Source organism: Esox lucius, chromosome 9, assembly GCF_011004845.1.
Source record: "Esox lucius isolate fEsoLuc1 chromosome 9, fEsoLuc1.pri, whole genome shotgun sequence".
Taxonomy (NCBI): Eukaryota; Metazoa; Chordata; class Actinopteri; order Esociformes; family Esocidae; genus Esox; species Esox lucius.
This window is the reverse complement of record NC_047577.1, coordinates 24,248,937-24,274,346: the sequence shown is the minus strand read 5'-3', so window position 1 is coordinate 24,274,346 and position 25,410 is coordinate 24,248,937. Positions and strand designations below refer to the sequence as shown.

Below are 25,410 nucleotides of genomic sequence, written 5' to 3'. Positions count from 1 at the left end.
TCTTGGGCTTACACCTGAAATGAGCGTTGTCATAAGCAGTCCACTCCATAGGGTGTCTAATATGGGACGCAAGTGCTATTTGGGATGCATACTAGTATGTAAACTAGTTAGCTGGAAGGACGATTACCAGTCCATTACGATAGCCACGCAGTTAGCTAACTTTTCAAGTCACAAACAAACATGATCATTATGTTTTCAACTGGCTGTGAGTAGTTAGCTAGATTTCCCAACATTAGCCAAAACATTTCAATAACGTTTTCTATCTGCACTCGATGTAAACGAAATGAACACACCCTGGTCGTCAGCCCCTCCTCTTTCCCCGCCTACCTTGACGAGTGCTCGTTTACAAATATCCTAAGTGAGAAACATAGAACGAATAGTGTCTATTTCTGTATTTACTCACAGCTTGAAATAACAAAAACGGAAAATAAGGGTGATGGAGAACATTGTTTTCTGTGGGATAACCAATGAACAAATCGTACACGGACCATCAACGTTAGTTGAATACGCACATGAGCATTCAACTAAGTGGTTGACTGATTAACACTCGCAAATCGGCCCGTTTTCATAAATTTTCTTTTTACAATCCGTGCAATTACTGACGCTTTTTAGCAAACTATTATTTATTTACACAATAACAGTGCAAAATGACATGTTGGTGTTAAAACTATCACAATCAACATGACGATATACGTAACTTGTATATTACATTTTAGTTTTCCACTTTTTAGTACATTTGAAAGTAGTACCAACAGCAATCGACCGACTGCATTTGCTAGGGTACGTTAAAAACAATTGGACAAACCGCACGCAGAACTGCAGTAAACCGCAAAACAAATAATAATAATAATGTCAATATGTTTAGTTTAGTTATGATTATGTTTACATTTGCTAATGTTTGTTTTTGGACGGCGGTGCATTCTTGCCTGTCGTAGCATAGCGCATTTTTATTTATTTTATTTATTATTTATATATCAATATAATGGGGGGGATGTTTCTCCCCAATATATATTGTTATTACGGCCTTGGTTTGTACTATCACAAATGGTGAAGACCCGACATAGACTAGGATAGACGCCTTCAGTGGAAACAAATAGGTAAGTTTAACAAGGACATCGTAATTATTAAACACTAACGTGTATAACTGTACACGAAAAATGTAAATCTTCAAAAACGTGCCTGCTTTGTTTTTTAATATGCATATAATACTTTTTGGAACAGAAAATCTATTAAGATCGGCAGAGGTTAGTTTCGGTTTGTGTTTGTTCCATCACTCTCCGTACCCCACTGCGCGTGATCTCCCCATGGGGAGGGAACAATCGGAGGCTGCAGAACCATTGGTTCTCTATCCTTCTCTAACCGATGCAGAATCGAAATGCTTTCTGGGATACCTGTCATGTCAGCCGCCACGGAGTGGCTGATACTGTTGAATGACTTGAGTCTTATGTGACATTAAACACTATATTGACCATGAGTTTAAACTGGATAGCCTAAACACAAGGTGAGTTATTTTTCTGTAATCGGGTAGGAAAAAACCTGAGGATTTTCATTCGTTGTCCTTATGCTGCAATCTCTTGGGACTATGTAGTACCTTCATTTGGAAAACGTTTCTACACTGTCACTAAGTTTACGGACATCCTTACTAAACTGCTAATCAGAATTGTTCTATAACATCTAACATTAGCCTACACCATTTCAGAAATACACATTACTTTCCGAACACTGAAACCGCCTAAGCTTCCCTATGGAAATATGCTATGCATGTGGACGATGCTGTATAGCATTCAGATCTCTCAAATGTATATTTTCTGATTGGTCACCATTTTATTCAGGTGGACCTGGTCAGGTCATCAGGATTTTTTGCCATAACACACTAGTCAGGAAAGCGTTTCTCCTATGGAACTCCAAATATGAAAGTAAAACAGCGACATAAGTTATTTTTAATTAAAAAAATTACAGTTAATTAAGGTTTCAAACAATGTGCAAACTTGGAATAAAAATGTACATAATTGTTACTAACTTGATATTTGGAATCATGCAAATCATTAATAACACTTACTAATATAAAATACTGACGCTCAGAGTTTTGTCACTGCCTGAAAGAGTACACATGCGTCCTCTTCCAGGTAGGTTCATCTCAGCTCTAGTTGTTTTTGATAATTGCCCTAATAGTGGAGTTGGGTATTTTCATATGTGTAGCTTTGTCTTTATTGCCTTTGGATGATTTATGAAGGTCATACATTTTTCAATTGTGTTTTCAGGCCTTTCCCATGTTGATGGATGATTAAATGAGGTTGGCTGTGTGTCAGCTCATATGTACAGTGGGGAGAACAAATATTTGATACACTGCCGATTTTGCTTTGTAAGTAGGTTTTCCTACTTACAAAGCATGCAGAGGTCTGTAATTTTTATCATACATACACTTCAACTTTGAGAGATGGAATCTATTGCATGACAAGTATTTGATCACCTACCAACCTGTAAGAATTCTGTCTCTCACAGACCTGTTAGTTTTTCTTTAAGAAGCCCTCCTGTTCTCCACTCATTACCTGTATTAACGGCACCTGTTTGAACTCGTTACCTGTATAAAAGACATCTGTCCACCCACTCAATCAAACAGACTCCAACCTCTCCACAATGGCCAAGACCAGAGAGCTGTGTAAGGACATCAGGGATAAAATTGTAGACTTGCACAAGGCTGGGATGGGCTACAGGCCAATAGGCAAGCAGCATGGTGAGAAGGCAACAACTGTTGGCGCAATAATTAGAAGATGGAAGAAGTTCAAGATGACGTTCAATCTCCCTTGGTCTGGGGCTCCATGCGAGATCTCACCTCGTGGGGCATCAATGATCATGAGAAAGGTGAGGGATCAGCCCAGAACTACACGGCAGGACCTGGTCAATGACCTGAAGAGAGCTGGGACCACCGTCTCAAAGAAAACCATTAGTAACGCACTATGCCGTCATGGATTAAAATCCTGCAGCACACGCAAGGTCCCCCTGCTCAAGCCAGCGCATGTCCAGGCCCGTCTGAAGTTTGCCAATGACCATCTGGATGATCCAGAGGAGGAATGGGAGAAGGTCAAGTGGTCTGATGAGACAAAAATAGAGCTTTCTGGTCTAAACGTGTTTGGAGGAAGAAGGATGAGTACAACCCCAAGAACACCATCCCAACCATGAAGCATGCAGGTGGAAACATCATTCTTTGGGGAGGCTTTTCTGCAAAGGGGACAGGACGACTGCATCGTATTGAGGGGAGGATGGATGGGACCATGTATCGCAAGATCTTGGCCAACAACCTCCTTCCCTCAGTAAGAGCATTGAAGATGGGTCGTGGCTGGGTTTTCCAGTATGACAACAACCCGAAACACACAGCCAGGGCAACTAAGGAGTGGCTCCGTAAGAAGCATCTCAAGGTCCTGAAGTAGTTTAGGAAACGTATGATCTCTGTACCAAAATATTAAGTTCTGTCACTCGCAGTTGAAGATGCCGTCAAGCTGATGGAGTCCTATCAGGCCTGGTTGGCTTGTGGGACTCCTGAGGCAGCTGACGGGTGCCGGCAGGCCAAGCGGACTGCAGCCCGGGTGGTTGCGGAGGCAAAAACTCGGGCCTGGGAGGAGTTTGGTGAGGCCATGGAGAAGGACTATCGGCTGGCCTCGAAGAGATTCTGGCAAACCGCCCGGCGCCTCAGGAGAGGGAAACAGTGCCCTACCAACGCTGTTTACAGTAGAGGTGGGCAGCTGTTGACCTCAACTGGGGATGTCGTCGGGCGGTGGAAGGAGTACTTCGAGGATCTCCTCAATCCCGCCGTCACGTCTTCCATTGAGGAAGGAGAGGATGAGGGCTCCGAGGTGGACTTGTCCATCACCCGGACTGAAGTCACTGAGGTAGTCAAGAAACTCCTCGGTGGCAAGGCACTGGGGGTGGATGAGATCTGCCCTGAGTACCTCAAGTCTCTGGATGTTGTGGGGCTGTCTTGGTTGATACGCCTGTGCAACATCGTGTGGCGGTCGGGGACAGTGCCTCTGGGATGGCAGACCGGGGTGGTGGTCCCTCTTTTTAAGAAGGGGGACCGGAGGGTGTGTTCCAACTATAGGGGGATCACACTTCTCAGCCTTCCTGGGAAAGTCTATGCCAGGGTTCTGGAGAGGGGAATACGGCCGATAGGAGAAGCTCGGATTCAGGAGGAACAGTGTGGTTTTCGTCCGGGCCGTGGAACACTGGACCAGCTCTATACCCTCTACGGGGTGTTGGAGGGTTCATGGGAGTTTGCCCAACCAATCCACATGGGTTTTGTGGATTTGGAGAAGGCATTTGACTGTGTCCCTCGCGGCATCCTGTGGAGAGTGCTTCGGGAATATGGGGTCCTGTGTCCTTTGCTAAGGGCTGTCAGGTCCCTGTACGACCGAAGCAGGAGCTTGGTCCGCATTGCCGGCAGTAAGTCAGACTTGTTCCCAGTGCATGTTGGACTCCGGTAGGGCTGCCCTTTTTCGCTGGTTCTGTTCGTAATTTTTATGGACAGAATTTCTAGGCGCAGACATGGGCCGGAGGGTGTCAGGTTTGGGGACCACAAGATTTCGTCTCTGCTCTTTGCGGATGATGTTGTCGTGTTGGCCCCTTCAAGCCAGGACCTTCAGCATGCACTGGGACGGTTTGCAGCCGAGTGTGAAACAGTGGGGATGAGAATCAGTACCTCCAAATCCGAGGCCATGGTCCTCAGTCAGAAAAGGGTGGCTTGCCCACTTCAGGTTGGTGGAGAATGCCTGCCTCAAGTGGAGGAGTTTAAGTATCTAGGGGTCTTGTTCACAAGTGAGGTAAGGATGGAACGGGAGATCAGTGCAGCTTCTGCAGTAATGCAGTCGATGTATCTGTCTGTCATGGTGAAGAAAGAGCTGAGCCGCAAGGCGAAGCTCTCGATTTACCAGTCAATCTACGTTCCTACTTTCACCTATGGTCATGACTGAAAGGACAAGATCCCGGATACAGGCGGCCGAAATGAGCTTTCTCAGCAGGGTGGCTGGGCGATCCCTTAGAAATAGGTTGAGAAGCTCGGTCACCCGGGATGAGCTCCGAGTAGAGCCGCTGCTCCTCCACATCAAGAGGGGTCAGCTGAGGTGGCTTGGGCATCTGTTTCGGATGCCTCCGGAACGCCCTCCTGGGAAGGTGTTCCGGTCCCGTCCCACCGGGAGGAGACCCCAGGGAAGACCTTGGACACGCTGAAGGGACTATGTCTCCCGGCTGGCCTGGGAACGCCTCGGTGTCCCCCCGGAAGAGCTGGAGGAAGTGTTTAGGGAGAGGGAGGTCTGGGCATCTCTCCTTAGATTGCTGCCCCCGCGACCCGGTCCCGGATACGCGGAAGATGATGATGATGATGATGATGATGATGATGGAACACAACCATTTTACTCTAAGTACAGAGAACCTACTGTACAGCATGACTGCAGCGGCCTATGTGAAATGAAATAATTGTTTTATTTTGTATTTTTTTTAGCTCTGAGATGAATCGGGTGACTGCCCTGATAAGTGGGGTGAGACTGATAACCCGTACCGACCTTACACAGGTTGCCAGTTACTTCCCTTTTACCGTCCCTGGACTTCCACTGACCTGCCACCTTGCTAGATTCCTTGCAACTAAGCAGGTAAAATCCAGTGGCACACCAACATTGCCATATTAACTCGATGCCTGTTATGGTAACTGTCAAACACTAGCAACATCGCTAAGCATTTAAATCACAACCATCCAAACCTGTATAGAGTTTAAAGAGCGACAGGTGTGTGTTTTGTGATTCAAATCCCGTTGCAAATAGTCATAAATCCAGGAATAAAATAATACATTCAATTTAACAAATATATATATATATATATATATATTTATTTTAATTTTTTTTACAATTGAGAGGAAAGTTTTCACCAAATCCTAAATGCAAACCAATGAAGTAGTAGATGTGTCATGTAAAGAAATACATTAGCATATGCTATTGAATATATTCCCTTGTATTGCATTTGGCATAGCAGTGGTTATTAGAATTATTATATTATTATAATTATTATAACAATTTTAACATGAAATTATGAAACATTAGGTGTTTATTTAAAGCTCATTTTATTTATCCTTACTTTTCTATACACATTGTAAAAGGTTCCAATTGAAAATAAAAGACTAAACCATTGTCAGAATCCGATCATAGAAAAAAAGCTGATTATTTTGAAGACTTCATGATTAACCATTGAAACATGCAATTCTTTGATATTTGGTTTATAAAACGTTTACTGGACTGTCCAAAGGCAGTAAGGCACAATCCTATAGTTGCATCTTCCCTCTTAAATTTTTTCTCATTAGCTATATCATCAATATATCCAGCTATCACATTACAAAAACAGCTTGCATCAAGTTGGCATTTGAGAATGTTCTTTCGATGTGCCGCCATCTTCCTGATGAACACATTTCATCGCTTGTAATGTGATTTAATCATTCATAGTTAATGATCTATTAAGCTAAATATGATGAATTCATTGTCCTTGTGTTTAAATGTTTGCACGGAACCACTGGTTAATGCATTTTGTGTTTTTCTGGCCCATCGTCCTGCAAACGTCCCAAAGTTTGTTGAACCATCCCAGAAGTATTTTTGATCGTCCCCGGGACAATGTTAATTTCTAGCCCTGTTTACATCCCACATGTAAATACAGTGCCATCCATTCCTTACATTAATAAGGGCCACACACACTGAGTTAATGCACGATTTGTATTTTCATCTTTTTTATTTTCTAGGGTAAAAGCCCTAATAATGTTCAAAAAGTAAAACGGAACCTGGACAAGCAGGAAGTTGAAATAATGCAGAGGATGACAGTGTCTGCACTGGCTCAAGCTATGAACAAGGACTTTGGTAAGGCTAATTCATTTCAAGTTCCTATTTATTTAAAAGAAATATATTGTGTAAAGTATTGAGTTTGTTCCAACATGATTGAACTTGAAATTACTTACTATTGTCCAGTAAGAACCGCATGTTTTTTTTTTTATTATTACATAATGCTTTTATATACACACACACACAGTTGTGTATATCTTTGGATATCTTTTTATATCCTTTTCCATCTTTATAAATTTGTTATGCAGGTCAATTTACAGTTATTTTCTGCTCCCCATGGATCAGTATCTATCCTGCTCAGTGCATCCACATGAGAGCTAACAAACTCATTGACTATTTATACACAGACAATAATTGCAATTAGCACAGGTGTGGGAAAATCACCTATAATTGCCATTTTCACCTGTTTATGTCACCTTGTGTGTCTGTAAAAAGTCCAAACATTCTAGGGTATGTAAACTTTTGATCAGGGCCATTTGGGTGATTTCTGTTCTCATTGTGACTTAAATAGGAGCCAAACAACTATGATAATAAATGGCTTTATATGATCAATATCCTTAAATAAAAGGCATGATCAGTCATATCGTCAAAATCAATGCCAAAATTCCACAATTCCTGCCAGGGTATGCAAACTTATGAGCACAACTGTATAGTGTGTGCACTGATGAATACATGCAGTCTGATGTGAGGAGACTCATTGTCTATACAACAGACCATATCTTCGAGGCACTCCTCAACACATCCATGGACCTGGATTCCTTAGAGCCCCAATCTATTCTGGAAGAGAAGTGGATCAAGGAGGTTGTGAAGAGGTCTGGGATGAAGTTCAAGTGGGCCAAGCTGGTGGAGTCCAAAGAGCGTGAGAACAAAGACACTCAGCGAAGGTGGAGAACCTTTGGTCTTATCTTCTGTTCTGAATAACTTGATATGAAATTATTATACTAGAACATGTTGTGTGTTCTTTATTAGTTCAGTATGTTTATATATTTTTTGTCCTATTTAATCACACAATCAAATAGCACCTCGTGGATTAACTTTAAACCAGGATTAGCATTTTAGGTTTTTGTTTATTTGTACGGTCTTTAACAATGACTTATGTTGATTTATCTAATTTATTAGAACGCACCTAATACTAAGCTGTGTGTCTGTTTCTTCTAGCTGTCATAAAATGTATGTACTTAAGGTAAATCGATCTGGATAGGAGTGTCTACTGAATTACTAAACTTTTACCCCATTCAGCCATAACATTATGACCACTGACGGGTGAAGTGAATAACACTGATAATCTCATCATGGCACCTGTTAGTGGGTCGGATATATTAGGCGGCAAGTGAACATTCTTTCCTCAAAGTCGATGTGTTAGAAGCAGGAAAAATGGGCAAGCTTAAGGATCTATGCGACTTTGACAAGGGCGAAATTGTGATGGCTAGACGACTGGGTCAGAGGATCTCCCAAACTACAGCTCTTGTGGGATGTTTCTGGTCTGCAGTGGTCAGTACCTTTCAAAAGTGGTCCAAGGAAGGATAAGTGGTGATCCGGCGACAGGGTAATGGGCGGGCCAAGGCTCATTGATGCACAAGTGGAGCGAAGGATGGCCCGTGTGGTCCAATTCAAGAGAGGAGAGACTAGCTCAAATTGATGAAAAGGTAAATGCTGGTACTGATGAAAAAGATTTGTTGCGTATGGGGCTGCATAGCTGCAGACCAGTCAGGGTGCCCATGCTGACCCCTGTCCACTGCTGAAAGCACATACAATGGGCACGTGAGCATCAGAAGCAATGGAAGAAGGTGACCTGGTCTGATGAATCATGTTTTCTTTTGCATCACGTGGATGGCTGGGTGTGTGTGCATCACTTACCTGGAGAATACATGGCACCAGGATGCACTATGGGCAGAAGGCAAACCGGCGGAGTCCGTGTGATGCTTTGGGCAATGTTCTGCTGGGAAAACTTGAGTCCTGACTTTTATGTGGATGTTACTTTGACACATAACACCTACTTCAGCATTGTTGGAGACCATATGCACCCTTTCCTGGCAACTTAGTGAGAGTTTTTACAGTATCTTCATTTACTAAGTTTTTCAATGTGGCTACACACCACCTCATTCATTCAAGACAGGCAGACGTTCATTGGTGCAGCCGCTGGGTAGTCAGCAGCCAGTTTGTCTGCAATGCCCACAACATGCAGGGACTTAAGAGCAGGATTTTGGTAGTTTTTCATTCCCATGAAAACTGACCATGCCTTATTGGATTTTGTTGGCAACGCCTAGAATACAGCCCTGTTTCCTTTCCTCTCTAAAAAAGTTGAAAAGGAAGGTTTTGAGTGAGTAACAGAAGCGTTCAATTTGCAGCTGTCTCTTAATTTTAACCCTTCTGTTCCGAACTCAAAACCTTCCTTTTTGACTTTTTTGGAAGGGAAAGAAAAAGGTGCAGTGGTCTTAAAAAGAATTCCGGAGCTGTATATGGCAGTATGTGTCCCTTGCCATTATCATTTTCTACCTATGGAACCTGTTCTTTCAAAAATTATCGCGTTTGCTTTTCCTCATGCAATCCGGTACAATCCCATGTTTGGTTCCGTCTCTAGAATGCACTATGAGCTATGATTGGTTAAAACAGACAAGCCTCTGAATATTATTGGTCAAAAAGACGACACCAGAATTGTTGCACCCCAAGGAGGGAGAAGTAATGCCACAGAAACATTTTAATGCGAGAACAAGGGGAAATTGAAGCTGGGAGAGTGACAAAGATGACAAGCAAATGTTTTGATAAAATACTATGAAGTTGAATGGGGAAATTGAGCACTGGCCCCAAGGGCCCTATGGGCCAGTGACTGTCTTAGTGTACTGGCCCGACATTAGGTCTTACTGGCCCAGGCCAGCGGGCCATCCTTTATGTTGAACCCTGAGTAGTTAGTACCTTGATGAAAGCAGATCCTTAATCTCCTGTGTGAGTTGCTCATCATTTTCACTCATTAGGAAATCAATGTCTTGATTGGTCTTGCTGGAAACAATACAAAAGCAATGTGTACCATAATTCCCAACAGTTTAGATGTTACATTTCTCTAATTATATTTGTTACTATTAATAAGGTTATAACTGTAGCAGGACTGTAGCCTACCTGGTCATTTTGCTGGTTTTTCCGTGTTCAGCGTTTGACTGGAGTGTGATGGTAGTGTTGTTGAATAGTAGGATCCTTCACTGTAATTCCCATGTCTAACAGTATTTTCAAAATGGCTTTAGTAATTCTTCCGTTCCTCCTCCAAGCCTTAATCTGTTCCCTTAAATCAATTAAAATCAAGGTCATAGTACCAAGTAGCCTATAGTGCTGTGTTTAAGACCGTAAAAGACTGTCTGAGGAGTCTACTGTATTTATGGCAAAAGATGGTTCCAAAGAAAGCAGTGAGATTTTATTTGATGCTGGAAAATGTTTGTGTACGCAGCATTTGTGTGGACAAGTCACTTCTTATTGTAGTTTGAGGATGCTAATTCGTGTTCTTTTGTGTCCATCTCTTCTAAGCAACTGTAATCAAAAGGTATTCAGTGAAGCATCATGCTGCTACAGTTATGAAGGAGCACCTTGGAAGAATTTCAACTTTGGAGGCTGAAGACAAGTCTTTCAAGGCAGAAATCCAAGAGACAGATTCTCTGAGGGCAGTGATAAAGACAACAGCTGATGCTCTGATTAGGTGCAAAGCCGACTTGATGGAGAGTCAGTCCGCATTGGGGGAGAGTCAGAAGGAGGTGGAATAGAGGAGGGAGTTCCAATCCATGCAAGGCACACCTGTTAGTTCGAGAACTCCATCTCCAAGAGAAACATATCAGACCCAGAACTCCAGCTGGCAGATAACGCAGCAGGCAATATCATATGTCTGAATGAACAATGAAGATTATCAAGCTTGTATGATTTTGGCAGATTAACACTATGAAACAACAACAATAAGAAAATAATTACAATTTCAAAGAACACAGGCTATTGTATTTGAATAAGATTCTGAACATCTATAAAATGAAACTCCAACACTTAAATTCTTATGTAAATCCATAATATTTTTTGATTACTATGCCCAATACAGGTAAAACGATTTGCATTAAGCTTACCAAAAGAGTCATGAAACAGTCAAGGGTATGATTTTTATTTAGTTTTACTAATAATGAATTACTGTAATACCTTTGAATTACACAGGAAGCTAGATCCTCTTCATGGTTCTATAAAATAATCAGTGAAATTTTATGAATTCAGACATTCATATTTTGTTTCTGTCCTAATAACAAAAGGAATTTCACAAATTAGATTGCAATACTATGTTTAGAGGTAAAAAAGATGTTGTCTTTCGTGTGATCCACATTGATCAACTGTCATCAACATTATATAGCTTCAGTCTCATTAAGTTAATTCACGTTCAACCACAAGGAGCATGATCTTTTATCTGGGGGTATCGTCCATTAAGAGTGATTAGCGCTTGCATTGGACATTCAGATTTTGATTGCATAGGTCTATACAAATGGCCAACACAATGATGGGTTGTTGGTGTTGTTGGGTTGGTGTTGCCTTTTGCCTGTTTAGCAACCGAAACGTCCTTCATGTGAACGCGCTATGTTAAACACTTGAATAACATTTTCGTTTGGGTCTACTGTGGCATATTGTACTTTATCAAAGAAATCTGGTTGGAAAAGTACTTTCCTTTTTTAGAAGTCTTGATTGAAAGATAATTATTTGTGCATAGAAGTAGCATCAATGAAATAAAAGGTTATGTTCACTTGGTAAAAGCCTGCAATTAGCCTAGATACATGTCAACTTAATTGATGTAATCAACGGCTATATTTCCATTCAAATAATTGTATTTCAGTTGAACAAGCCTTTCAGATCAGCGGTATCAGCCAGAGCGGAACACTTACTCGTCATTAGCATAAGAATCGGCCTTATTAGCATACACATTCTACTCCGCAACATCACCCTCCAGCAAGAGCATCTACTTGGTCTTCATCAAACAAAATAAAATCCTGTAATTCATTATTTTTTAGACGATTCTATTTAATTTTTTATCATTATGAAAAAAACTATAAAATAATACATAGAACAATTTTTTCTAAGAACACAGGCTATAGTATTTTCACTTAAATTATTCAAAGATAATCACGATACATTTCAAAGAATGAATAACACATGGGTTACAGGCTGTTCGTCAAAATAAAATTGATAGATCCAAGGATAGCAAGCAAGTTTATTTATATAGCACAATTCATACATAGAAGCAATTCAATGAGCTTTACAAGGAAAAAAAATTCAAATACTCGAATGAAAACATAACGTTGAATAAGAAAATAGAAGTGGGATAAAAACAGGAATCTATAAAAGCTGTAAGGCTAAACAGTGTGGTTAAGTGCTCAGTCATAGGCGTGTGAAAATAATTTTATTTGTCTTTTTTTACCTGGATTAAAAAATGGATACGTTTGGGGCACATCTAAGATCTTCTTGTAGTTTATTCCAGTTGTGTGCAGCATAACTACTAAAAGAAGCACACCATTACAGTAGTCAACCCTGTTAGAGAGAAAAGCATGGATGAGCTTCTCAAGCCCTTGATTCTGGCTATACAGCTCCGGAAGAAATTGGGACTACTGCACCTTTTTCATTCCTTTCCAAAAAAACTCAGACCACACATTTAAGTCATATCAAAGCAGTCACCAAAAAAGTAGAAAAAGTTTTGAGTGAGGAACATAAGCATTACATTTGCAATGGTCTTCTAATTTTAACCCTTTTCTACTTTTTTGGTGTTTTGGTGCTCTATACAGTGACACAGTGTTTCTATATGGTTTGAGAGCCATATATATTTGAGTATGATCGGCATAGTAGTAGTTAATGTTGTTCTGTAGAATTTGGCCCAGAGGTCGCATGTAGAGATTGAACAGAAGCGGTCCAAGAACTGATCCCTGGGGAACTCTGCATGTCATAGCACCCTATCAGATTCATGATTACCAATGGTGACAAAGTAACTCCGGCCATCTAGATAAGATCTGAACCAATTAAGGACTGTCCTGGAGAGTCCTACCCAATTTTCCAGCCTATCTATAAGTCTTGCTGCAATGCTGCACTGAGATCTAATAGAACCAGAATGGTTTATTTTATCGGAATCAGTATTCAGACGTATATCATTTAAAACTTTAATCAGGGCCGTTTCAGTACTGTGGTGAGGTCGGAAGCCTGGCTCAAATTTGTCTAAGAGACTGCTTGAGGTCACAAAAATGCTGAGTTGATTGAAGACAACCTTCTCAATGAGCTTGGCTATAAAAATGAGATTTGATACAGGTCTATAGATGTTCAATATAGATGCATCCAGTGTTCTATTTTTTAATAGGGACTTAATGGCAGCTGTTTTTAGAGATGTAGGGAAAATGCCTGATTGCAGAGAGCTTTTAACTATTTGCTGTAGGTCCATTGTTACGGAGTTACATTATATTTTTTGTAAGTCTGATGGCAGTGGAATTGTGACATAATAACCAAGTTATGTCTTTGTGGTCATAGTGACGGTACAGTGTCAGACTGTGTAGTTCTGATGGTCTTAATTTAAAATACCTTACATTTTTTCCCTAAAGAAACACTCAAATTCATTACATTTCGCAGTGGACATGAGTTCTGATGCTATCTGCTTTAGGGGTTTTGCAAGCTTTTCGACCATGGCAAATAGAGTGCGGATATTGTTGATATTCTCGTTGATCATTCCCGATTAATGTTGCTATCTGGCCCTGCGTAACTCATTGTTGAAGCAACCAAAGCTTTGGTTCCACTTACGTTCAGCTTTACTACATTCTCTTTTCAGGGCGCTTACCGTCATGGTGGTTCTCATTGGTGTTTTCTGTTTGCTTATAGTTTTCTTTACCTTTACCGGTGCAACACGATCCAGGACATTCAATATTTTGGCATTAAAATTATCCAGGAGTACATCGACTGACTCAGCACTTATTGTTGGAGAGATTGCTATGGCTTCCATAAACTGAGCATTGGTACACTCATGAACGAACCCTTTCTTAACAGAAACAGAGTTTCCTGGAACATCCAGGTTGATCAGTGATTCAAAAAAGACAGAAATGGTCAGACACGGCCAAGTCTTTAACCATGTCAGAGGAAATATCGAGACCTTTAGAGAGAACCAGATCTAGAATGTAGCCTTTAGTGTGAGATCAAAAGTGTCAAGTAGTGCAAAAAGTTATTTGGCATTATTGTCCGTACTATTATCAATGTGGATGTTTAAATCATCAATAACATTTGCAGAATATCGTGGAGGTCTGGAAATGGTTAAAAACAAAATGTTGTGGGTACCCTTCAATGTAAAACAAAGGTTTTCAAAATAAATAAAATTAGAGTTGTGCCCCCGTTTGGGACAAGGACAACTTCTGGAAGCATTGGGTGTGTTTAGTTAGAGGGTCAGGAGAGGGGGGGTGGATACTCTGCCTATGAGTACTGTCCTTCATGCTTATCTTGTTTGGAAATGGCATTCCAAGAGCATGACGTATGTTGGCACCAAGGAGCCGGCATCCCATGATGTTTGGATGAACCCCACCAGGTCTAAAGCAGTCTTTACAGTTCCAAAAGATATTGAAATTGTCAATAAACTTGTCAATAAACTTGCCGATGTCAGCCACATATTCAGCCCAAGGGGTCTGCTAAAAGATTAAATTCCTTTCCCCAAGGTTGGAATGGGGCCTGAGATGGAAATGTTTTGTTTAAAATTTTCAGTAGCATAGAATATATTTTTTTCAGGATCTCAGAGACAGTTTTCCTTCGTGCAATGTCAAAAGACCCAGTGTGGATAATAATCTGCATGTTGCTTGGATGTGTAGAGAGAATAACTGGCAACACTTCCGTAAGCTCTCTGACTGATGTGTCAGCCATGGTTAGGTTTTCAGTCTTTGCTATTCTGATATGCTTGGTTATATTTTCCTCAATCAAGATAGTATCTGGTTTATCAATGTTGGCAAAGTTTCTTTTCCCTTGTCCTATAAGTGGTTTTAGGGCTATTTCTTGGATTTTGGTTAGCCCTAATGCTAGTGTTGTGGTTAGCTAACCCTAGGTCCATTTACACACATTTCATTCTGATTCAGTGGATCATACCTGTTTTGCAGTGAGAGTTCAGGTGGTGGATTGAGGGTTGGTGCTCTATTTGATTTCTTGCTGGATTTGCATCTGCGGCATACGACGTCAGACAAAGTCCCCGCTCGAGTTGATGCCTTCAGTCTAGCCCCGGTGCTGTGCCAGTAAGATGTCATTGGGAAAGGCTGGTTTGAAAGCCTCTGCGGTTAATCCAGTGGTGTTAGCACACGTCCAGGGGAGTGTCTCAGCCAGGTCTGTGACATAGTGCTCTAGATTTGAACGTATCCCTTGTATACCAATCTGTGTCTGGCCCCTAGAGTAGCTGCTACAGAGTAAATTCATTGTTTACTCGCACGTATTTCAAGCTGTGTTATCATGTCATTTAGTTGCTCACTCTAGAAATTCTACCATACAAAGAATAAACCACATATAAACAAGATATAGAAATGCTGCCGCCTTCTTTGGGCCTGAGATCATTTAAGATGGACTGAGGCAGAGTGGAAAACTATCCTGAAATTCGGAATTATTTTTGGGGATCATGAACGTTGTGTCCTCCAGGTTAAAGAGGAGAAGCACCATCCGGCTTATCTGTGCACAGTTCAAAAGTCAGCATCCGTGATGGTATGGGGGTGCTTTATTGCACATGGCATGGGTGACTTGAACATGTATGAAGGCACCATTACTACAATATATACATGTTTTGGAGCAACATATGCTGCCATCCAGATGGTGTCTTTTTATCAGGGAAGTCCTTGCATATTTCAGCAAGACAATGACAAACCACATTCTGCACTTATTACAACAGCATGGCTTTGTAGTAAAAGAGCCTGGGTGCTAAACTGGCTTTCCTGCAGTCTAAACCTGTCACCCATTGAAAACATTTGGCGCATTATGAAACGAAAAATACAACACAGGAAACCCCGAACTGTTCAGCTGCTAAAATCCTGTATCAGGAAAGAAAAGGAAAATATTTTCACTACAGCAGTTGGTCTCCCCAGTTCCCAAACGGTTAGAGTATTATTAAAAGAGGAGATGCAACACACTGGTAAACCTTTCCCAACTTGAAATGTGTTGCTGGCATCAAATTCAGAATGGGCATGTATTTTTCCAAAAACTATTCAATTTCAGTTTCAACATTCTATATTTTGTCTTAGTACTATCTTCAATTAACAATGGGATAAATGATTCTGTTTTTATTATCCTTGTACGCAGCATAAAAAAAAGAAAAGAAAAGGAAACTGGGATGTAAACACAAATGTTTTTTAATAAAAGTACCAAGCTTTTGCACACCTGCAGATCGACCGGTGCGCCGGAGAAGACGTGATGAAGACAACCTGATGAAGGTCCTCAGACCGAAACATTGTTCTTAATAAATCTACTTTTGATATTGTTAGTGATCTGGACAGCGTGAGGGAGTTTTGTGTTCAGTTCAATTTTTTCATGAAAATTCACAGAAATAGAAGTTAAATTCTAATGGAAATCAATGTTTATTTTAGACCTCCACCAGATACTTCTGTCCTGGTGTCTCGTCCCCCTGTCGTCACTATCATGGGCCACGTAGATCATGGGAAGACCACTCTGCTTGACAGCCTTAGGAAGAGTCAGGTGGCTGCGGGGGAAGCCGGGGGTATCACCCAGCACATTGGGGCTTTTCTGGGTAAGGAAACACCAAAAAGTGTTGTTTCGCTATATACACACATTGTCTTAAGGTTTGTTGAAACATTTTGTGAAAGTGCAGCTAAGGTGAAAGTAACTATTAGGATCTTACAGAATCTAGCAGTATAAACAAAGTGGTATATTTAAATGTTGATTGACGGCAGTATGTCAGAGGCCTGTGATCATCTTTGTGCAGACCATTAATAACTAAACTGGATAATTTTATCTGAACCTGCTGCAACAATGCCCTTGTTTCAATTATAACAATAGGGGCTTGAGGATTTTAGATTTAAGCTTCTCAGATTTCGAAATGTTTGACTTATTTGTTTCTGTAGTTCAACTTCCTTCCGGGGAGAAGATCACGTTCTTGGACACCCCAGGACATGCAGCCTTTTCTTCCATGAGGGCCCGGGGAGCCCTGGTCACAGACATTGTCATTCTGGTTGTAGCGGCAGACGACGGAGTCATGAAGCAGACGATTGAATCTATCCTACATGCCAAAAAAGCCCATGGTACTGCTATATTTCCTGTTGCCGTTCCAACAAGTTATTCATATATGAAATTTTCATTTTATTTATTTAGCAGATGCTTCTCTCAATAACAAGTTTTAGAAGCAGTTGGGGTTAACTGTCTTGACCAAGGAAACAACAACAGATCTTTCACCTTGCCAACTCTGGGATTTGATCTAGCAGCTTTTCAGTTACTTGCCATATGTTCAAAACCACTCATCAATCTGCAGCACTATGCCCATTATGTACCTGAGTAGTTTAAATTGATGAGGGCTTTCTTTGTATCTGCAGTGCCAATCATTGTGGCAGTGAATAAGTGTGACAAGCCTCAAGCTGATCCAGCTCGTGTGAAACAGGAATTACTTGCCCATGATGTGGTATGCGAGGAGTATGGAGGAGAGGTCCAGGCTATCCACATGTCTGCCCTGAAGGTGAGTTCCTAGTCTTACAAGTTAACAATCAACTATCCCTTTAAGATGTTCCTGTAATGTGCTTTTGGCAGTAAGCTTGCCGCCACACAAACACTGATTCACATTGCATGTATTTTATTACTGTCGGTTTTTGTTCATCAAATATTGTAAGGATACAAACTGTCTAATTAATGTATTTGTCCAGCACATAACTATAGGCATGTGAAGTTCCAGCATGTCAAAGGCTTGAAATTAAGATGTAGACTAGAAATTAAAATATATTAATATGATTCCATAGGGGGACAATCTACTGGAGCTGGCAGAGGCCACAGTTACTCTGGCGGAAATGATGGAGCTGAGGGGTGACCCAACAGGCTTAGTGGAAGCCACCGTCATTGAGAGCCGCACCGATAAGGGCAAGGGGTAGGTCTCCCTACCAAACAGCTGCAGTCAAGAGAAAAAGCTTAGCATTTCTGGTACCAAGCCAACACTAAGTACTGTTGTATGTAAAAAGTTACATTCATAGTGTAATTTGAAATGGAAAATGTTCATTACTAAACATTTTAAGTCAAGATTTAATGTTCAATAATGCTGGTTTTAAAAATGTCTTGTTTTACAGGCCAGTTACAACAGCAATTGTCCAGCGAGGCACATTAAAAAAGGGCTGCATTCTAGTGGCTGGAAAGACATGGGCCAAGGTGCGTTTTATGTTTGACGAAAACAATTGCACAATGAAGGAAGCTGGGCCAAGCAATGCTGTGGAGATTGTGGGGTGGAAAGAACTCCCCTCTGCTGGCGAGGAGATTCTGGAAGTGGAGTCTGAGGTACTAAATGTAATGTCTGTCCCAGGACTGTAAGGTATGACAAGTAATCATAGCCATTATTGAAGTGCACCTACAGTAATAATTTAGCAGTGAGTCCAGAGAGACTTATGCAAAAAATTGTGGTAAGATTTCTCTCCTGTGTCAAATTTTATATACATTATCATGGCTTGTGTATATAATTTTTATGATATTTTAAAGTAATTTCAATGCTTTATTTGCTTGGAAAGTGAGGAAAGCTAGAGATTGGGGGGAATAAAGCGTTTTACTGAAAGAGCATTGGGTCAGATTCAAACCCATTCTGCAGCAGTGAATTTGCCCTGGAGGCAGTGATTTATATCGCTTGACCACATTAAACCATAACTCTTTCAGGCTCTTGGTTACATTTGTCTTGTTTTTGTAGTTGGTTTTATACATATTTATATATGGTTATACACCATATTTCCCCTTTCTCTGTACCATGATCCAATCAACAATAGAAAAGGGCACGGGAGGTGGTAGAATGGCGCTGCTACCAAGATGAACAAGACAAACAGAAAGAGGACCTGCAGGCCATTGAGGTAAAACAACAGGAGCACCTAGAGAGCTACAAGAAGGACCGGGAGCCTTTGGCCCACCTCAGCTGGAGACAAAGAAAGTCTGCTCTGTACAAAGCCAACAGAAAGCTCATGGCCATGCGACCCAGCGAGAAGGTGGAGCCCCAAGAACTCTCTCTACCACTCATTGTGAAAGGTGGAGTACCACACCAAGTTTAACTAAATTAATGAATACATCTGGTATTCCCTAAATAAATCATGATTAAATTATGGGTATACAATTGAATGATAATAGTTTGATTATGAAATACAAACCAAAATGTTTTACTGTTTTTTTTTTTTTTTTATAATATTAGAATTATATCATGCCTTGCAAAAGTGTTCAAACCCCTGACTGATTCTGTTGTTACTGAATTACAAATGGTGCATTTAAGTTTTCTGTAGGACATTTTATTTAATGTAGATTATAAAATGTCTGCATTAATTTGAGGGTATTTACATCTATAAACTGTGACCAGTGTAGGAATTACTTTTACGCATGGTCCCCAATTTTAGCACACAAAAAGTAATTGAATAATTGGCTGCTCAGCTGTTTCTTGTCAGGTGTGTGTGGTTGCATTGTTTGATCATTCACATAAAAGCCAACACAAGATCTAGAGGTGATATTGCCTTTGCTTGTGGTGCTAGTTGCTGTCAAAGTCAATAAAGCAGCCCATCATGAGACTATAATGTAATTATTAATTAATCAGACACATAACAGCAAAAATCTTGGATGGCATATCATCGGGCAGCAGGAGGCTGACCCCATATTACTGATCCAATTACTTTTTCAGTGGCAAAATTGGAATGTTCTTGACATCAAACCTGAATCCAAGTGAGCATGCATTTCACTTGCTGAAGATAAGACTGAAATCCAAAATGGCCATAAACAAACAGGAACATTAGATGGCTTCAGAACAGACTTGGCAGAGCATCACCAGGGAAGATAGCCAGTGTCTGGTGATGTCTATAGATCGCAGACTTCAGGCAGTCATTAAATTAGAAGGAATTGCAACACAGTACTACTACAGTAACTGATGATTTCAAGATAAAAATTAATTCATGGTTTACAGTTAAAAAATACTCTGAAATTATAGTTGGCGGTCTGTACTTTAACCCCTTAGTCTTTGTTGAATTTCTTATCTAATATGCCGGAGTACAGAGTCAAATCAACAAAACATATGTCACTGCCGAAATCCTTGTGGACTGCACTGTATGTACCACCATTGTGTAATTTTGCTGTATATTGTTCAGGTGAAATGGCATTGATCTTATTTTGCATCTCTAAAATACATTTAAAAGAACTGTAAAATGGTTTCTGCCCGTCACATTTGACTCTAGCAGAATGCTCTCTGAAATGCAGTGTATAATAAATGAGAAAGTCAGCTTCCCATTCAATTTCCCATTTCCTCAATCTAAGCTATAATAATTCAAAAATGTTTTTACATGATGATATGAGAAAAGAAACTCCCACTCCCAGCCACTGAAATCTGAAACTCCTTCGAATTTATTCTCAGCCTCTCTGTTGCTTCTCTCGCAAATGTCCTTGTTTAAGCACCAAGTTTTGAGGGATGGCTTTTTTTTTAAACAGTGCCTAGGTGATGTGATTCAGTAATACTTTCTGATGATTCATTCAACTCTGCTCTTTCATCTGTGTCAAGTAGGAGTTGAGTACTTATGCAAGCAACATATTTCAGTTTTTTATATTTCTTACAAATAGTTTAAGAAGATTCAGAGTACCATCAATAATTTTACAGAATTGGTCAGGGGTCTGAATACTTTTGCAAGGTGCTGTATTTCAGAGAAATTCAAAGAAACAACTATTCTCAAAATAATCCCACTAATATAAAAATATATGCTGTTTAGTTGCTGCTTTTTAAATGTGACTTCCACATTCATGCATGTAAACACAGAATGGATTTTTATGAGTACCGCATATTTGTGTTATTTAATACTGACTTGTCTGTTATCACTGCAGGTGACGTGGATGGCTCAGTCGAGGCCATCTTGAACATCTTGGACAGTTACGATGCACATGACCAGTGCCAGTTGGAGGTAGTCCACTTTGGCATAGGTGATGTCTCTGAGAATGATCTCAACCTGGCTGAGACTTTTTCAGGTGTGCATCTTTTACACAAAGGTTTGCTCTCAGTAGAGGAATACAATGCCAGCATCACTGATATGGTAATGTGCTCCAAGAGTACATCTATCTTGTCATGAGAGTAACAAGTCTTTTTGAGGTTTGAATGTCAACAAAGTTTCTTTGTATGTTTTATCTAGCTAGTTGTTTACTCAGGTCACACGTCCCCCCCTTATGTTCTATGGCTATAGTAACACAACATTTATTCCAATTTCCAGGCACCATATACGGTTTCAACGTGGGGGTCAATAAGTCCATTCAGCAGGTGGCTATTAAGAAAGGCATTGCAATAAAGACGCACAAAGTTATCTACAAACTCATTGATGACTTAAAGGAGGAGCTGAGTCGTAAACTCCCTCCTTGCACGGTGGAGAATGTGATCGGTGGGTGGCCTTTTACTTTATTAAACCAGGATAGTCCACTTGGTAGCAGTTTACATTGGGTGTGTTGGGATAAATTGAAACTATAGCAAACATACATATGATAGAGTAAGTATCTAAAATATAATTGTGTGGAAGAAATTGGCACCCTTGTTTTTGTCTATAAAGTAAAATGGATAATTATTTTCTCATTTCAAACTGTGTTAAATAGAGTGCATTCTACCCTTTATGCTTTACCTGATCACTGGGTACTGCATTGTAGCTGACATTGTTGCTACTTCTTAAAGGTTCAGTGTCTTATGGATTAATAAATCTTAATAATCCTCAGGAGAGGCATCTGTCTTGGCTATGTTTGACGTGACTGTGGGGAAGAAGAAGGTGACTGTTGCCGGCTGTAGAGTTCAGAAAGGTCAGCTAGATAGAAAAATGAAGTTTAGACTGCTCCGTCGCCAAAACATCATCTGGGAAGGTGAGCATTACAGTGCAAACAACCATGCTAAACAACTGTTGGTCATGTCAGTCAATAGAGATCCTCAATATGATGTCAACACCTTTTGTATTATAAATTGTTACCCAATGTCATTCTGTGTGAGAAGTGCCTTTGTATTTAAACTCTGGCTTTAACAAGAAAGGGAACCAGGCAAGCCTAGTTCTGCCGGCCCACCATTATAAGTAATGAATGTTGTCCCAGTCTGGATTTGATCCATGGTGGTCTGTGTGGCAGACTACGCTATTTGAACAGCGGGTAATGTTTCATGTAATACATGGGTAGAGATGGGTGTCTGTTCACTTTAGCATTGTCAAACCAGTTAGGCTAGTCAACTCCACAGGTCGAAAACTAGTTCCCTACATTATTAGCTGACATCCAAACCAACAATAGGTAGAACAGGGTCGCTACACTAGATTCAACTTGTTAAATTACAAAGAGATCAGAGTAGAGGGCTAGCTAATAGCTATAAAGTTCCTATTAGGAAAACAATGACAGTTGAATAGCTAACCACTACGCTATGTAAACTGAAATCTAGAGTGGCTCGATGATATTAAGGTCAGGAGACTGTGATGGCCACTCCAGAACCTTTACCTTTTTCTGCTGTAACCACTGGAGGGTCAACTTGGCCTTGTGCATCCCACGCGTAGCTTTCGTGCAGAAGATTGCTAATTGTCTGCCAGTATTTTCTGATAACATGCTGTATTCAACTTGCCATCAATTTTCACAAGATTCCCTGTGCCTTTAAAGCTCACACACAAAACACACAAAATATCAGTGAGCCACCACCATGCGCCACAGTGGGAATGGTATTCTGTTCACTATTGGCCTTGTTGACCCCTCTCCAAACATAGTGCTTATGGTTGTGACCATAAAGCTCTATTTTGGTCTCGTCACTCCAAATTACACTGTGCCAGAAGCTGTGAGGCATGTCCAACTGTTGTCGGGCATATTGTAACCAGGCTTTTTGGTGGCATTGGTACAGTAGGTTTCTTTTTGGCAACTCGACCATGCAGCTCATTTTTGTTCAAGTATCGTCATATTGTGCTTTTTGAAACAACCACTGTATTTACCTGTGGGTTTTTCTTTGTATGCTTAACAATTCTTCTGGCAGTTTTGGCTGAAATCTTTCTTGGTCTACCTGACCTTGGCTTGGTATTAAAATATCCCCAGATTTTCCACTTCTTAATAAGTGATTGAACAGTACTGACTGGCATTTGCAAGGCTTTGGATATCTTTTTATATCCCTTTCCATCTTTATAAAGTTCCATTACCTTGTTATGCAGGTCAAATTAGTTATTTTCTGCTCCCCATAGCTCAGTATCTAGCCTGCTCAGTGCATCCATGTGAGAACTAAAACATATTGACTATTTATACACAGACACTAATTGCAATTTAAAGCCATTTTCACCTGTGTGTGTTTCACCTTGTGTGTCTGTAAAAAGTCAAAACATTCTAGGGTATGTAAACATTTGATTAGGGCCATTTGGGGGATTTCTGTTATCATTATGATTTAAAAAGGAGCCGAACAACTGTGATAATGAATGGCTTCATATTATCACTATTCTTCAAGAAAAGGCAGTTTTTTTGCATGATCAGTCATATTTTCAAAATCAATGCCAATGTCACAATTTATGCCAGGGTATGCAAACTTAGTAGCACAACTGTAACCGAAAACTTACTAGACTTACTATAATGTAGCTACTTGTAGCCAGCAAAGTTTTAGATAATCCTGAAAAAATCCTAATTGTTTTGTCCATGGCGAGGATTGAATGCCGGTCGCCTACGTTGCAGTTCGCGTCTTTAACCACTATGCTATTTAACAATAGTCCGTAAGGCAGGCACTCACTCAGTAAGAAACATTCTCTCTTCTTGGTCGACTCCGGCAAAACATTTTGTAAGTATGTGTATGCTGTATTTACAATCAAGACTAATCATCTATCAAAATGTTAGTGCTTACTGATAATGGGTAAAATTGGTGTCTTGGTTTAGACAGATTTTGTCCTACAGTATGTTGTCCAACCTTCTTTAGTCAGTCAGAAATACCTTTCCTGGATGCTGGTCTTCTGTTAGTGATTCAATAATGTTCTCATGGTGAAGTTCTTTTTCCCCCCCTGGAGGTTCCTTAACTGCGCTGAAGCACCATAAAGATGATGTCCAGGTGGTGAAGACAGGGATGGAATGCGGATTGTCTGTGGCTCAGGACATTGAGTTCAAACCAGGAGATGAAGTAGTGTGCTTTGAAGAGACTGAGACTCCGCAATTAATTTCCTGGGATCCAGGATTTTAGAGTGTGTTATGGATATTGACCTTTAGGTACAAATCCATGCTCTGAATTAAAAAGTACTATTTATGCTACAGTCTGTTTGGACTATGCATTTACATGTACAGTTGTGAATGTTGCAACTATAATTGAGAATTTTATTGTACTGCTATGCTAGATGTAATTAAATTATTTCTAGTAAAAAAGATATATTATAAAGAGTTCCGTAGCCTACTGTGTACTTTCATGCAGCTTATATGGGTTCTACAGTTTTTTTAAATGATGTTTTGCTTTTTGTATTTTGGGATGGTCAGCAAACTTGGGAAACTGTGCCAGTACATTATTCATTGTAAGCAGTTTTATGCAGATAGTTCTGGCAGTTTATGATTTCGGGTTTGAAAACTCAATTAGTTGTGATCCATATTGCCAAATAAGTGGATGAAAAATAAAATTAAGCTCTGTTTATTTACCTTTCCAAGTCTTTTGATACAATTGATCATTCCAATTTGGTTAAAAAGTTGACATTGTTGGGCATGGCAATGCGTACTTGTTTATAGTTTCAGAATGATCTTACAGATATAGAACCCAGATCGTTGAAATGGATGGGGTAGAATCATTTGTTGATGATTAGAAGGAGTTCCCCAGGGGTCAATTTTGGGTCCTTTGTTTTTTACTTTGTACAACCCTGTTTCCAAAAATGTTGTGTAAAATGGAAATAACAGAATGCAAAGATGTGCAAATCATTTAAACCCTATATTCGAAATAGATAATAGTACAGTCAAATGTTAAACTGAACATTTTTATTGTTCCTTGAAAAGCAAAATGTTTCATAAAAGCTGGGACAGGGGCATCAAAAAAAATACATTGTCTATGAACACAGTTTGTCACTGCATCCACAAATGCAAGGTGAAACTATTACCATGCAAAGAAACCCAATATAAACAAGATCCAGAAATGCTACTGCGTTCTCTGGGCCCTTGCTCATTAAAGATGGACTGAGGTGAAGTGGAAAACTCGTGTGGACTGACAAACCAAAATTAGAAATTATTTTTGGGAATCACAGAGCCTGCGTCCTCTGGGCAAACGAGGAAAGGGACCATCTGGCTTATCAGTGCACAGTTCAAAAGCCAATATATACAGTATATACAAGTTTTGGGACAACATATGGTGCCATCCAGACTGTCTTTTTCAGGGAAGGCTTTCAATATTGGTGCCTTCACA

General features: G+C 40.2%; 1 protein-coding gene across 2 annotated transcripts; it reads left to right on the top strand.

The window, feature by feature from the left end:
* The first annotated feature begins 1,017 nt into the window (after positions 1-1,017).
* Positions 1,018-24,411, top strand: mtif2 (mitochondrial translational initiation factor 2). 2 transcript variants are annotated; one of them, XM_010901721.5, is made up of 14 exons: positions 1,018-1,097; positions 5,492-5,639; positions 6,770-6,884; positions 7,579-7,750; positions 16,445-16,605; positions 16,940-17,116; positions 17,405-17,544; positions 17,822-17,946; positions 18,143-18,347; positions 18,824-19,076; positions 20,898-21,038; positions 21,278-21,442; positions 21,768-21,908; positions 24,047-24,411. In XM_010901721.5, the coding sequence occupies exons 2-14, from the start codon at positions 5,499-5,501 to the stop codon at positions 24,214-24,216; spliced, it is 2,106 nt and encodes a 701-aa protein (XP_010900023.3). In that variant the 5' UTR covers positions 1,018-1,097; positions 5,492-5,498; the 3' UTR covers positions 24,217-24,411. The 2 variants fall into 2 exon arrangements, with proteins under 2 accessions (XP_010900023.3, XP_010900022.3); XM_010901720.5 differs by lacking the exon at positions 1,018-1,097 and adding an exon at positions 1,369-1,501.
* Positions 24,412-25,410: the final 999 nt, after the last annotated feature.